Source organism: Phalacrocorax aristotelis, chromosome 10 (genome assembly GCF_949628215.1).
Source record: "Phalacrocorax aristotelis chromosome 10, bGulAri2.1, whole genome shotgun sequence".
In the NCBI taxonomy this organism is placed as follows: domain Eukaryota; kingdom Metazoa; phylum Chordata; class Aves; order Suliformes; family Phalacrocoracidae; genus Phalacrocorax; species Phalacrocorax aristotelis.
Window position 1 is genome coordinate 8,876,152 of NC_134285.1, and position 12,930 is coordinate 8,889,081.

Sequence of the window (12,930 nt, forward strand, 5' to 3'; positions counted from 1 at the left end):
CATTCTCCTCTTTGCATGTTCCAGGTATATTTTTTGTTAAATGTAAAGTATATGTATATATCTAACACTTAAAATGCATCATCTTGTGGAACACCTGAATAAAAATACTGAAATTCTAAAATCGTTTGTACATCATGAAGGCAGTCTAGCAGCTCATTGTCTATTTCTTTAGACTGCAGTTAAGTAGATGTTAAGTGGGAAAGCTTCAGTGGAATGACAGTAACTTCTGTGTGTGCTAACTTGCATTGTCTAAAGAAGTTTATACAGGCCCATAGCCACGATAGTGCTAAACAGACAAACATGTTTTTAAGTTTCAGAACATATTAAGGAAACAAAACTGCCTTAAGCAAAATGACTAATCTGCTACAAATCACCACCACAAACAAAAGTATGACTTTGGTTTACAAGGCATCTTACAACAAAATTCAACTTTCAACAAATAGGAATGACCGAGTTCAATCATCACAGAACAAGTTTCCAATCCCTTGGGATTTATAAATTTAACACTCTATTCTCCTCCCAGGAGATTAATGATGAAGGATGCAAGTGGACTTAGAGTAGTTTCTTCCTTAATTTATCTACCTCCTGTTGAGCCAGAAAGTTGCATGTGGTCTGTCACGTGGTTACCCAACAACATGGAAAAAAGTAGAAGCTCGGTTCAATAGCGATTGCAAAACACATACATAGTTTTGAAGGCACACAATCAAAAAAGCCAGCCAAATAATTTCTCAATTTCTGTGTCTAATATGCCAATGAAAGACTAGAAAGACGCTGCTGCTGTTTGGAATTGTGAAGAATTTTAAAAAGAGGAAAACATATTGTTCCACATTACAGGAACACTAAGTTATAACCGAATATGTTTGAAATACTGTACAGATGTATAAGTCAACTGCCCATCTCATATAAGACAAACTACTTTTCAGAACAGTTACAAAATTATATGCTCAAATACTGTATTTTAAGCAATTCTTCATCTGATGGCTTTATTTTTTATACTTAAAGTTTTTCCCCTTCCCCTTCCCCCAGCAAAAGTACCACTAGCATATAAAAAGAGGAAAATAGATCATTTGATGCGTTTGTGATTGCCAGAATATTAAAGTTCTTAGTTCTGTATTTTAGGGTCATACATGCCTTCCACACACAAGTCTTAATACTCAAGGAGAGACACTGCCCAAACGATGACCGATGAACACCAGCCTTCTGGAATTCAGACCACTTTTATGGGTGCTTCAACCTGAATCCACAATCACAAGCATGTAAAAAAAAAGTTTCTAGACTCTTTTTGAAGTTTAGAAAATCTCTCATGTATTTCTTTAAAAGGAAGCTACGGGAAATAATGGAGATCTGGCACTAAATTTTGGGTTTTTTATTCCAGTTACTACTACAATATATATAGTGGTTGATATTAGCGGAGGGTGCCTATATTTTACTTTGAGCGCTCATGTTGGAACGTGAACATTATCTCCCTATGAATTTTTAGGTGCAGTTCATCTTGAAACAGTTTGACCTGAACTTCTCTATTCAACATTACAGACAGTTCTGACAGTTTTGCTCAATGGTCGCTAGAGACAACTGGGGTTACCTATATGACAGCAGCAGAGAGCCCTAATCAGAGATCAGTTTTCCCATGTTGCTCCAACACAGCTCAAATGTGGCAACCTGCAGAACAGGATATGGGACTTCAATATCTGAGCTTTTTGTTGGTGCCAATAATGTATGTTGAGGAATTAAGAAAACAGCTTATATCATGTGGCCTATTTACCTACATTTTCATACTTCTGAACATGCATTGTACAAGTTATTTGTAAAAATAAAATACAAACATGCCAATTATTTATTTAAACATTTATTTTGGAATACTATAACTGACAAACATTTTCTTTACCTGCCTAAATAGCTGTTAGCTGTGTACTTACCATTTTCCACATACGGGTGAAATGGCAGGACTAATGCTAGAATGACTCTGCCTCTAGTTGGCTCCAGTACACTTCTAATATCTTTTAATACAGTCAGTGGTTGATCACAGCGATCCAGCAAATTCAAACAGCTGATAACATCATACTGAAATCCTGTATTTTGCCATTCATTTATACCAAGCACCCTAAAAAGGGAAAGGGATACACCCTGTTAAACAAACACAAGCTGAGTTCAGAGAGAACCATTGAAGACAAAAATGCCCTATGGATGTGTTGATAGTGCAGGTGAGGTCAGCCACCTAGGCAATGAGAAAAGACAGACATGATCCTTCTGGTCTTTTGGAAAAGAAAACTAAATCAACAATAGGCATGGCTATATATACAGCCACGTGAACCTTTATATTGCCTCATGGTCATCAGGCAATAAAGGAGACAAAAAACAAAGCTCCATATATTAAAAAAATGTGTTGTCCTAGAACAAAACTGAAGATACTTCTCAAGGAACAACAAAGCTGAAATATGATGAACGGCTTGCTGCTTTTTATGCACTCTGATTTACCAGTGTGCAAACCCAGATTACAAAGCAGCTACTATGCTTCCACTCAAAGACAGGTGAAGAAAAGAAATCTACCATTCATTCATTCTTTGAGTTGATGTCTAGGGATGCAGTGCCTGAAATACTGATCATTACTCAACAAGACTGGATCTGCTGGCTGCAAGAATCTCCAGGAGCTGCAACAAGTACATGAACAAAGTCCTGATGGTGATGAGGTTTTTGTTACTAAATATTATTAAATCTTAACATCAGGAGCTAAGCATAGCAAGAATAAAAGAATCTTTACACGGTCGTCTATACAATGGAATTAGATAGACGCAGATTATTGAGGGATCATCCCTATTACCAGGACTCAGTTTGCTTTCTCTGCAGTACAGGTATCTTCTCTAATGGTTTTGGACTGTTCACTTTAGACTGTTCATCTGAAGTTCATGTTCCTCACTCCCTTGATTAAAGCAATTTATGTAAGCTACGAAGAAAGACTTCAAAATGGTCGTTCCCTATTTTCTCTTAACTGCTATCAGGGAACATCCGCATAACAAAAGCACTAGTAACTGGGAACACCAGATGTATTTGTTTTCCTGCTTTGTACATGTCAACCTTTCCTGTAATGATCAAACAATGGAAGAATTGACTGAAAATACTGAACATTCATTAAATACTACAAATAGATTGCTGTCTAATATAAAGGATGTGGGAAGTATTCAGTACAATACCTGTATTTCTTCTTCTGAAGCTGCCATATCATAGTTTCAGACAATTCAGTGGCATAGATTTCTTCAAAGTGAGGACTCATGACTTTAGTGACTTCTCCATCTCCGGCCCCTAAATCAAGAAGTCTGTGCGATTTCCATTCCGGATTTATTTTAAGCAGTCTTTGAAATTGTTCTGGGGAGAACACAAACATTGAGCCCCTTCCCAGCAGCCTGAAATGTAAAAATAAGAAATGACTGCTTTTGTACAAACTTTAACAGGAAGGACAATAAAGTAATTTAGAATGTGCTTTGGCAGCAACCAGTCACACATAACAGTAGACAAGGTCGCTGCTCAGATAAATTCTAAATCCAGTTCAACCTGCCTTGCACTTGTCAGAGATCAAACACATAGCCACATGCAGTTACAGTGGTTAAGACTTCACGAGGAATTTGATTAGGTAAGGAAGAGCTCATGGGGTGCAGCTCAAGAAAATGATCGCATAAAAAAAATAAAAGTAGGGTGGAGAGAAAGAGAGGCAAAGATAAAGGCTGAACCTTATTTGTCATGTTTGCAGATTTGAATCTCTGCCATATACCTTAAAAAAAAAAAAAAGAAATAGCAGAGAAAATAAATTGGCTGCAGACACACAAGTATGCACAATGAATGAGGAATAGGATATGAAACTAGGAGGGAAGCCAGGGAACAGATTTACAGAAAGGATGGGGGTAACACTGCTGGAGTGGCAAAAAAGATTTTTTTTAATTTTATGTTACAATGGCTTGTGCTAGTATCTGCAGATCTTGCACTCAACGTGAGTGACTGTGGAATAGGAAATAGGCAACTCATTAAGGAATTAGGTAGAAATGACAGTTGGATTCCTTATGGATCAAGTCGATGACATACCCACCCATAACTGTTTGAAGACTACATAGTGACAGATTTCAGCTGTCACAGCAGAATTCAGAAGATGAAAGAGTTAGGAGAACAAGCAGAGGAAAAAGAACTGGTCAGTAACAGACTGAAGGTAGATAAATATTACTCTTTAAACTAATGTTGGATAGCAGGTTAAACTTAAAAGACAATGAACAGAAATCTTTTATGTTCAAGGGGAAAAAAAAGCAAACAAAGATAAAAAGAGTCAAAGAATCGAATAATGTGAAAAAGAGGTGGCTAGGAAAGACTGACTGTACTAAACAAATAAACAAACAAGAAGGGTAGAGTATACAAAGTCATATAGAAGAAACTAAAGCAGGATATTAAATGTATAAACAGAATACAGCCAATTTAAGTAGAGCCCCCTTGCAGCACACTTGTGTCAGTCCACACTGTATAATTGGCTCATAGCTATTATTCCTAACAGCACTATGAGGTGTTATTCAAAGCACTGGAGAGCCTTTGAAAAAAAAAAAAAACTGGAAGAGAAAGGAAGAAAAGGAGACCAAAGGAACCTTTATATAAAGCTACAAGTAACTAAGAACACCACAGGGAAGCTCATAAAGTCATCTAGCTAGAAAATAAGAAAAAAAATTATTTTTCTAGCCTTAGTAGACAGCCACTATCCTCAGATGAGACTACGCAGAAGTATATTTTAGGTGCAGAGGTGGAGTTGGTGGAGAAATCGGGGAATGTAACAAAATGCATTCTTCATAAGGTCAAAACTGACGAGCTGTTAAACATATGTCTGAATGGGGTGACCTGGGCACAAAAAGGTACTGACTTTTTGGGAAAAAAATACTAAAGCACCCAAGAACAGCTAGGTTCCCTTGCAGCCACAGAAAAGACTGATGCAATAAGACTAGCACAATACTGATTTATAAACTTCTTTTCCTGCCTTCCTGATGTTTCACCAAACATGCTACATCAGCAATTATGTGTTCAAGTACAGCTTACAAACTGATGTGAAATTAAATTTTACAGAATAAGCAAAAGGACAGAATTCTGCTCCACATTAGTGTTACAAGACACAACAGTTCAGTGCCAACTTCTGCACTGTTCAGAAATCTGTCTAGGTTTGCAGTGGGTACGCACACACACTCTGCTAGAAAGAGTTTTCGAGGCATACATAACTGACTGGATACAGTCACCTACCACTAGGACAATCACAACAGTAACTAATATAGACATAGCAGTAGGTAAAGGCCAAGGGGAGGTGGGGGGAAGAAAGCAGAGGGAAGAGGAGTACATTGTCTAACACAAAGAGAGCACTCTCTTATTCAGAAGGAAATTAATACAAATAATGGTTATAAATTACAGTTAGAGTCTTCCAATTATCTCTTATTAATTGCTATTACCTCCTCTGTCCCCCCCATGCTGGAAATGGTGTTCTTCAATTAAGAGGGTTGGGTGTGAAGAGCACAGTCAGACATTTCAGATCTGTTAGACTGGCAAAGGGAAAGCTACAAATTTAAGAAAAGCTGACAGATCAAGGGGTAGGGCTGAACACTGGAAAACTCTAAATCCAAACTGTATTTACTTGACCTAAGATTGACTTTTCACTTACCCATTGATAGATGTTCTAGACATAAAGAGGCTAAAAATTGAGGACACAAAAGAGTGATAGAGCTGGATAAACAGCCAGCCTGATTTCTCAATGCTGTTGTTTAAGAAGATCTGTGTTCCTTGGTCAAGGTAACTCTGGACAAAAATAGGCTGAAGGGATTCAGACAATTGTTCTGTGTTGCAGACATACCACTAGAGAAAAAGATAAAGGACCATTAAAAAATTCAGCAACATAAAATCAAAAGTCGTTAAAAAAATTGAATACATAGAAGGCTATTATCAATTTCCATAAATATAAAAATTTAGTTTTTCCTACAGACTTCTCAACAAGCTTCAGGATTAATTTAACTTAGAATTGAATTGTAATCAAGTGCTAAGAATGGCTAAGAAATAATGCTTTTATTTTTTGTCTTAATCATTACCCTGTAGTTGAAGAATTTTACAAAGTAACTTCCCTAGAAAGCAAACACAGGTCCTCTATGGACTAGCAGCATGCTGATAAAATAGTATGACGTGGGATAACATTGTTTTCTATCTTCTAATTCATTCTCAACTTTTCCCCAGGCATCCTCTGAAAATAAATCTGCAAGTGCATTTCCAATATTTTTCAAGGAAAAGAGACAAAGAATACAATCGATACTTGAGACAACAGCTTGTCTGTCTTATAGCACTGCTGGACTATGTTTCTTCACTTACCAGTACCAACAAGCAGGTCCACAAGTCTTTCAAAACGATTATGTCTATGAAGCTGCCTCCCAACATCTCTGCTAAACAAAGGAGCAGGTTCCCACATCTAGGAAGTCACCAGTATCAGCTGAAAGGCAGTTCTATACTTTTATATTGGTAAAATATAAAGCCCAAGCTAAAATGGGCCAATGATTCCTTTTGACTTGTGTTACCTGGTAACAACCAATCCTATACAAACTAACTCTGATATGCAAGCTATTGTTCAATTAATTGTGAAGAAAAAGGATGCTACTTTTTGATATCAAATCTAGCTGGAAAAGTAGTGTTTTATGATCCACATGTAAGGCATGTATAAACTCTGTCTTCAACACCCACTTTATATTATTTTAAATGTAAAGAACTTGTGCAGACAAGGCAAACCCATAGAAATTCTGAAATATTAGGACACTTAATGGCCACCTTCTGCACCTCCAGCAAATGCCTCTAATGCTGCAGCATTCTGGAATGTCAGCACTGATACTAAAATTCAAAAGGTTGCTCATTGCTAGGTTGCAATGCCAAGCTAAGAACCCCCTCCACTCAATATGCAGAAGTTACAAAAAAAAAGTTTTAAATGTAATTTTAATTAAGAATATTGCTGTTATTTTTCACTCTCCTACACTTAGAAAGTCATGTCAGCCCTTCTCACAGAATCTCTAATGCCATGTGTCTGTTTTCTAATATCAAGAATCATTCCCTACAACTAACACACTCTTATCTCCCCCGTAGATCTTGCAATAATGTTCCCTAATCTGGCTGCACGCATTTATTGTGCGGATAAGGAGTTAAGAGTATCTTAAAGAGAAATAGGGAGTTTTAACAGAATCTTGTAAAAAATGCACATAGAAGAACAGCAAATAGTCAGCTGGGGTAACTCCCCAATGATTTAACACCTAACATTGTGTCTATAACCATACTATGCAAAACGTATGCTCCTATCCTGATCCCTTCATGTTTGTTGTACCTTGTTGCAAGTGAAACAGTCACTTAATTTATGTTTACACAGTGTTCAGTACAATGGGACTTCCAGTCACTGCTGTAATACAAGTAATAATGGGACAGGATTCTTATTCCAGTGCCCTGCTGCTTCACAATAATAGTGCCAGCAATCAGAGCGGAGTAGGTACCTGCACCAGGATCATTATGCCCAATTCATAAACAGGGGCTCCATCAAACACTGACCCAAAGGAGCAAGGGAGGTCAAGACCCTTCAGCTGAGAAGCGAGCATATGCCTGCTTAGGTTTACTTTGAAAACCACTTGCATAGCAGGTACATTTCTGGCAGAATCAGGCTCTCAACTGTACTTTCAAACACATTTATAGTTAGCAGAGGTAAGTGATCCTTTCCTCTAAAAAAAAAAAAAAAAAAAAAAAAAGGATCTTGAGCAAGTCTGTCCCACATGATGGAGCCTGGCACAGGGATCCCTGAGACTGATGATTCACCAGTTTAGGTTTTTTCTCCCTGCAGCACAGTGGTACTTGAATAAATCAGCATAGACAGTGATTCCCAAAAGAAATCCTTAGCAAGTTGTAAAAAACTACTAAAGCAGCAGTCTGTGTACTTTGTCCATCCATCTTCAGAAGCCAATTTCAAGAGCCTGGCAGAAGCAGGCAATCCCATGGAGCTGAGCAGCAGGCTGGGATATGAGTCAGGTTCATTCACGAGGCTGCTGCCCACCTGCACTGGACAGGTTTGGAGTGGCTCAGATGATCTGCCTTGTGTTGCCATTTGCAATCCGGAAGAAAATGTATCCAACTACCAAAGCTTTGGGAAACACAGGTTTTGTTCCATAAGCTATATGACTGCATACATACCGCACCTGAGCTCATAAACCTTGGTTCTGCACTGAACTCTGTGACCTATAGTTCCAGGATCTGACCATGGACAGCAACAGTCCTACAATTCTTGTCTTTAATTCTTGACTTCTAAATATTTATATATATTGACATAACCATTATCAGGATGATGATGGTGACAACTGTGAGGAGAAAAGCTTGTTTCCAGAAATTAGGCTTTGTTCACAGATCTCTAATTTCTTCTTCACCGTTAGTCTTGATGATTAGGTTATTGGCAACTACCTATATAATACCAGTGAACACTACAAGTGATCGCAAACTATAAGGGGAGGAGGGGGGCAAAACGTAACACAGGATAAACCCAATCCAAACTGCAAATAATAAAAGCAGTGAAAGACAGCTTAATTCTGGAACTACTTCCTCAGAACAGAAACTGCTTTTGTTTTCCTCCATGTACAATATATGAAGAACCCTTTTCAGGTCACTAGTTTCATGACAGAAAGTCTATCGCTGTCTTATAGCACAATAATAGAAAAACTACAGCACAAAAATCTGAAAAGATGTGTTACAACCTTTGTTATAATAAAAATTGTTATTATTGACAATTTTTGCCTTATATTACTGAAAGGAAGAAAATGTTCTTTTAGCTAACTTACATAAAACTAATAAAGTCTGTTAAATATCAGAGAGTGAAAGCACCTGCTGCCTCAACAAGCAATCCTTACTTATGAGTGAACCCACAAACTCAGTTATCATAAAGCTTCCTAAACTTACTAGATAATCAATACTTTAGGTTTAAAATCTAGATCCAATAAATTTGAAATGGAGAGTATCCACTGCAGACCATCTACCTGTGAAAGACATAATCATCTCCACAACACATTTCCTCGGTTGACTTGTCTTTCTAGTAGTTTTTAACACCACAGAAGACTTTCTTTGTTGCCAGAAGGAAGTTTGTTAAGTAAACCTAAATTCTGCTTCTCTTTGTACTTATGTGCCAAACGATCCAAACAGCAGACCATATTCATTAAACCCCAATAATACATTCACTGAGTAGCAAGATTCTGGGTATCAGTGCCCACCCAGAGCATACCAGCAATGCATCAGCTTCAGGAATTATAACGCATAATTATGTTCTTCCTTTCTACAGCAGTCCTCAAGTACTTCTGCTATGTCTTCTTCATTACCTCAGCTCTGTATCTTTTACTTAGAATAAGTCAGTATCTTCCTTCAGTACTAAGAGGTTTTATGAGCTCTTCCAAACTCCTGTCAAGATTTCCAGTAGCATTTTGGTAAGATGTAGTGCAGATCTGAGCATATTCCAAGTGCAATCAGATCACGTAACCACTGCATAGCAAGGGTACGGTCCCTAACTTCTCCACAAAGTACCGATCCACATGCCTGTACTGCCCAAATATAGCACTAACCTTTTATTGCAGCCGTATCACATTGCAAACTCATTTCTAGTTTGCCATCTACTGCTGTTCCAAGGCCTCTGTGAGCTTTGCAGTTTCCCAGTCGCTCACTTTATTTTCCTCTAGACACACGAGTGTTAATTAAAACCTCTCTGTGATTACAAACCCATCCCACTCCACACCACCTGCAAACTTCATTCAAGTCCTGTTTACTCACAGAGCTCACCAGGAAAAACGCAAGACGAAGGTTTAAGCCTCTCACAGGCGGCTCTGGCTCCCGCCGCGGCGCCGCCTCCCCGTCCCGGCGCTCCCGCCGCGGGGACCCTGTCGCGCCGAACGCCCAGCCCGCAGCGCGCCCCGACCGCTGTCCCCCGGCGGCTCCTCAGCGGGCTCCGGGACGGATTTCACACGGCGGGCGCACCTCAACTTTCTCACCGCGGGGAAGGACCGAGCTGTTACCTCTCTTTGTCTGGCGCTGCCCGGCCCGTCGCCCCCCTTATCCCGCACCAGAGTCCCCCGCCCCCCGCGGCCGGCACCTCAGGTCGCCCCGGCGGACGAGGAACCCCTCACCCGCTGCTCCCCGGCTTCCCCGCGGGCCGGCTGCCCGGGGGCGGCGGGAGGGAGGCCCCTGTGCCTGCCGGTGTCGGGGACCCCCCGCCCAGCCCGGCCCGGCCCGGCCCCGGAGAGGGAAGGCGGGGTGGGGGAGGGGAGGGGCGGCTGCCTCCGGGGCTGTACCTGGTGGCTCTCCCTGGCGCCCGGGGCTGGCTGGCGGTGGCTGCCCATCATATTCACGTAGAGTGACCTGGATAAAGGGCTCCTCAGGTACCTGGCAGGGCCAGACCACATCCTCCTCCTCAGCACCCACAGGAACAGGGTGTAGCAGCCCAGCCAGCCCAGCCACAGTCTCATCGGGGGAAGGGGCGCGAAGTCACCCCCTCCTGCTGCCGCCACCTCCCCTCTCCATGGCAGCGGCGGCGCCGGCAGCACGCAGCTCGCCCGCCTCGCCTCGGCTCCCCTCCGGGGCCCGTACACACGCTCGGGGCGGAACGCGCGGCGCCGCGGCAGCAGGGACTAGCCGGACGGCTTCACTGAGGCACGCCGGGGCCTGGCGCTCACCCGCTCCCTCCCTTTCTCTCGCCAATCACAAGGCAGGCGGGGCCGTAGCGCGGCATGAGTCGCCCCGCGGGGCGCTGCGCTCAAATCGGGGCGGGGTGGGGCGGGACGGCGGCGGCGGTTTTTCCATACCGTCCCTACTCCCCGCTTCGGTCACCGGTGGCGGGTGAGCAGGCAGGCAGCTCCCCCCTCACAGGGGCTCGCGCCGGTTACCTCCGGCGGGCACGTGCTCGGCGACGCCCTGTCACCTAGGCTGCGCGTGCGCAGAGCGCCGCGGGCGGGAGAATGAGGGGAGAGAAGGAATGGCCGCCCATCACCCCCCATCCTTGCCGCGTTCTTGGCCCCTCATCCGCCTTGGCATCACCCATGCACTGCCCTGGTAGTTCAGCTTAATGTCGGTCAAGAGCACCGTCCTGGAGTTAGTGCCTTGCTTTAACTAAGGTTCAAAATTCTGGGAGCAGTTCAACCATTTGAGAAATTCTTGGCTGCTACAACAATAAGTGCTGAAAGTTTGAGGTGATACTTCATGTAGAGCTGTGTTTGGTCTCTGTTATCTTCAGGTTTTTCCTGTACACAGAAATTTGAGGTCAATAGGCCTGGCAGAGGTGATGTGATTCCTAAAAACACCCAAAACCACAAGCATTTAAAGATAAATTGGGTCACTACAGGGTTTGCTCTTCAAAAGGGTCTTCCACCTGCAGATGAAAGACTACTACAAGGGTCTGAAACACAAAATTTGGCTTCAAGCCCTCAGACATGGCAATTTTTCTTGTAAACAATTATTTTGCAATACCTCAGAGTAAACCGTACTGCCCACGTGGAATTTCTGCAACATTTTGTTTTATAAAGGCTTCATTACAATACTTAGAGTTTTGGCTCTGTGTCAGAAGCATGGGAGGGTCTAAGGCCCTCAATGCAGAACTTCTTTAGCTGAAGCTGTGGGATGTGCATGCAGAGGAAGGAGAAGTCATCGTGTAGGCAGGAAAACAAGACCTTCAGAGTCAGGCTCCTGCATCCTATTTCTGTGCATGGGGATGCAGTGGGGTGTAATGGAGACAAGCGGTTAAAAATGTATCCTTAGTGCAATGAATACCCTACAGAGGAAGGCTAACCTAGAACAAACAATGCTGATCGGAACATTTTAATCTGGGACTGGTCAAGCTGGATGAAAAGCTGGAAGATTTTCAATACAGTAGTATGTGCCTTTGCTGGAACAAAAGCCATAGTTACTGCAGGTAACATAGGTTATTTGTGCTAATAGCACAGAAGGTGAGGAATACTGTATCCAATTGAAACTAAAAGAAAATCCAGACCAAGCCTACCTCACTAATCAAATTCCAGCTGAGTATGGCATCAGGGCTATCATCTCTAATCTCAGAAAAATGCTTCCTGACAACCACAAGCAATTGGCATCTTTCCCTTTGATCAGATTTGAAAGGCTGGAGCCCAGCCCCTTAATTTCCTGGTAAGGATGACGCTGGAAGTCAAGCCACCCTGGGATCCTGGCTTCTACCTGGAAGATCCTCTGATCAAGCACTAATCACATCCAACCTTGCTTACCCTGGGAAATCAGCAAAACCAGAGCAACAACAAAATATTGCCAGAGGATTTTCCTGTTCAGTTCATTTTCACTGACATTTAACCTCCTTGAGGAAAGTTTTTGACATGAGAGCTTTAGACAGTTTTCCACATGAAGATTTGTTTTTCTCCAATAGCTAGATGGGCTAAGATGCCTTTTTGGTCTATTTATTTTTATGTGGTTTGGGATTAGGACTCTCCTTTCTATGTATGTTCTTGTTTGTAAAGACAGATTACCTTATTTTTTTCCCTCCAGGAATAAAAACAACTTTATAATCAAATCAAAATCCAAAATGACAAAAGCTAAATTTGCTGCTTTTTGAACAGACATCTGCTCACAGTGTGTAAACCAATAAATAAAATTGCTTCAGGTTAGTTACATGTTGTTCACAGGGAAACATATCTTAATTTTATCACATGTAGACTACAGATAATTAATTGCATACCAAATAAATTAGAAAATACTCTAGCTTTTGTCTGCATTGTTAGTATACAACATGGGCATGTTTTACTGAGATTTTTCAAAGTTCCTACCCAGTGTTACATTTGTCATTAATATTCTGCTGCAGTAGTTGTATACTAAGCATATTTTTCTCCTGACAGGCTATAAAGACCACGCTATTCATGCATATTT

The 12,930-nt window shown here is 41.5% G+C and overlaps 1 protein-coding gene across 2 annotated transcripts in view; it reads right to left on the bottom strand.

Moving 5' to 3' along the window:
- METTL9 (methyltransferase 9, His-X-His N1(pi)-histidine) overlaps positions 1-10,706 on the bottom strand; it is a 20,310-nt gene extending 9,604 nt beyond the window's left edge. The window contains exons 1-5 of one of the 2 annotated variants that reach the window (XR_012662471.1): positions 10,341-10,704; positions 5,669-5,859; positions 3,189-3,398; positions 1,917-2,101; positions 1,583-1,659 (exon numbers count right to left, since the gene is read on the bottom strand). Coding sequence is in view for 1 of the 2 variants with exons in the window: in XM_075105051.1 (XP_074961152.1) it covers positions 1,917-2,101; positions 3,189-3,398; positions 5,669-5,859; positions 10,341-10,514 (760 nt within the window). In the remaining variant the exon portion in view is untranslated. Of the gene's footprint in view, positions 1-1,582; positions 1,660-1,916; positions 2,102-3,188; positions 3,399-5,668; positions 5,860-10,340 lie in introns of both variants that reach the window. The other variant, XM_075105051.1, reaches the window with a different exon arrangement.
- Positions 10,707-12,930: the final 2,224 nt, after the last annotated feature.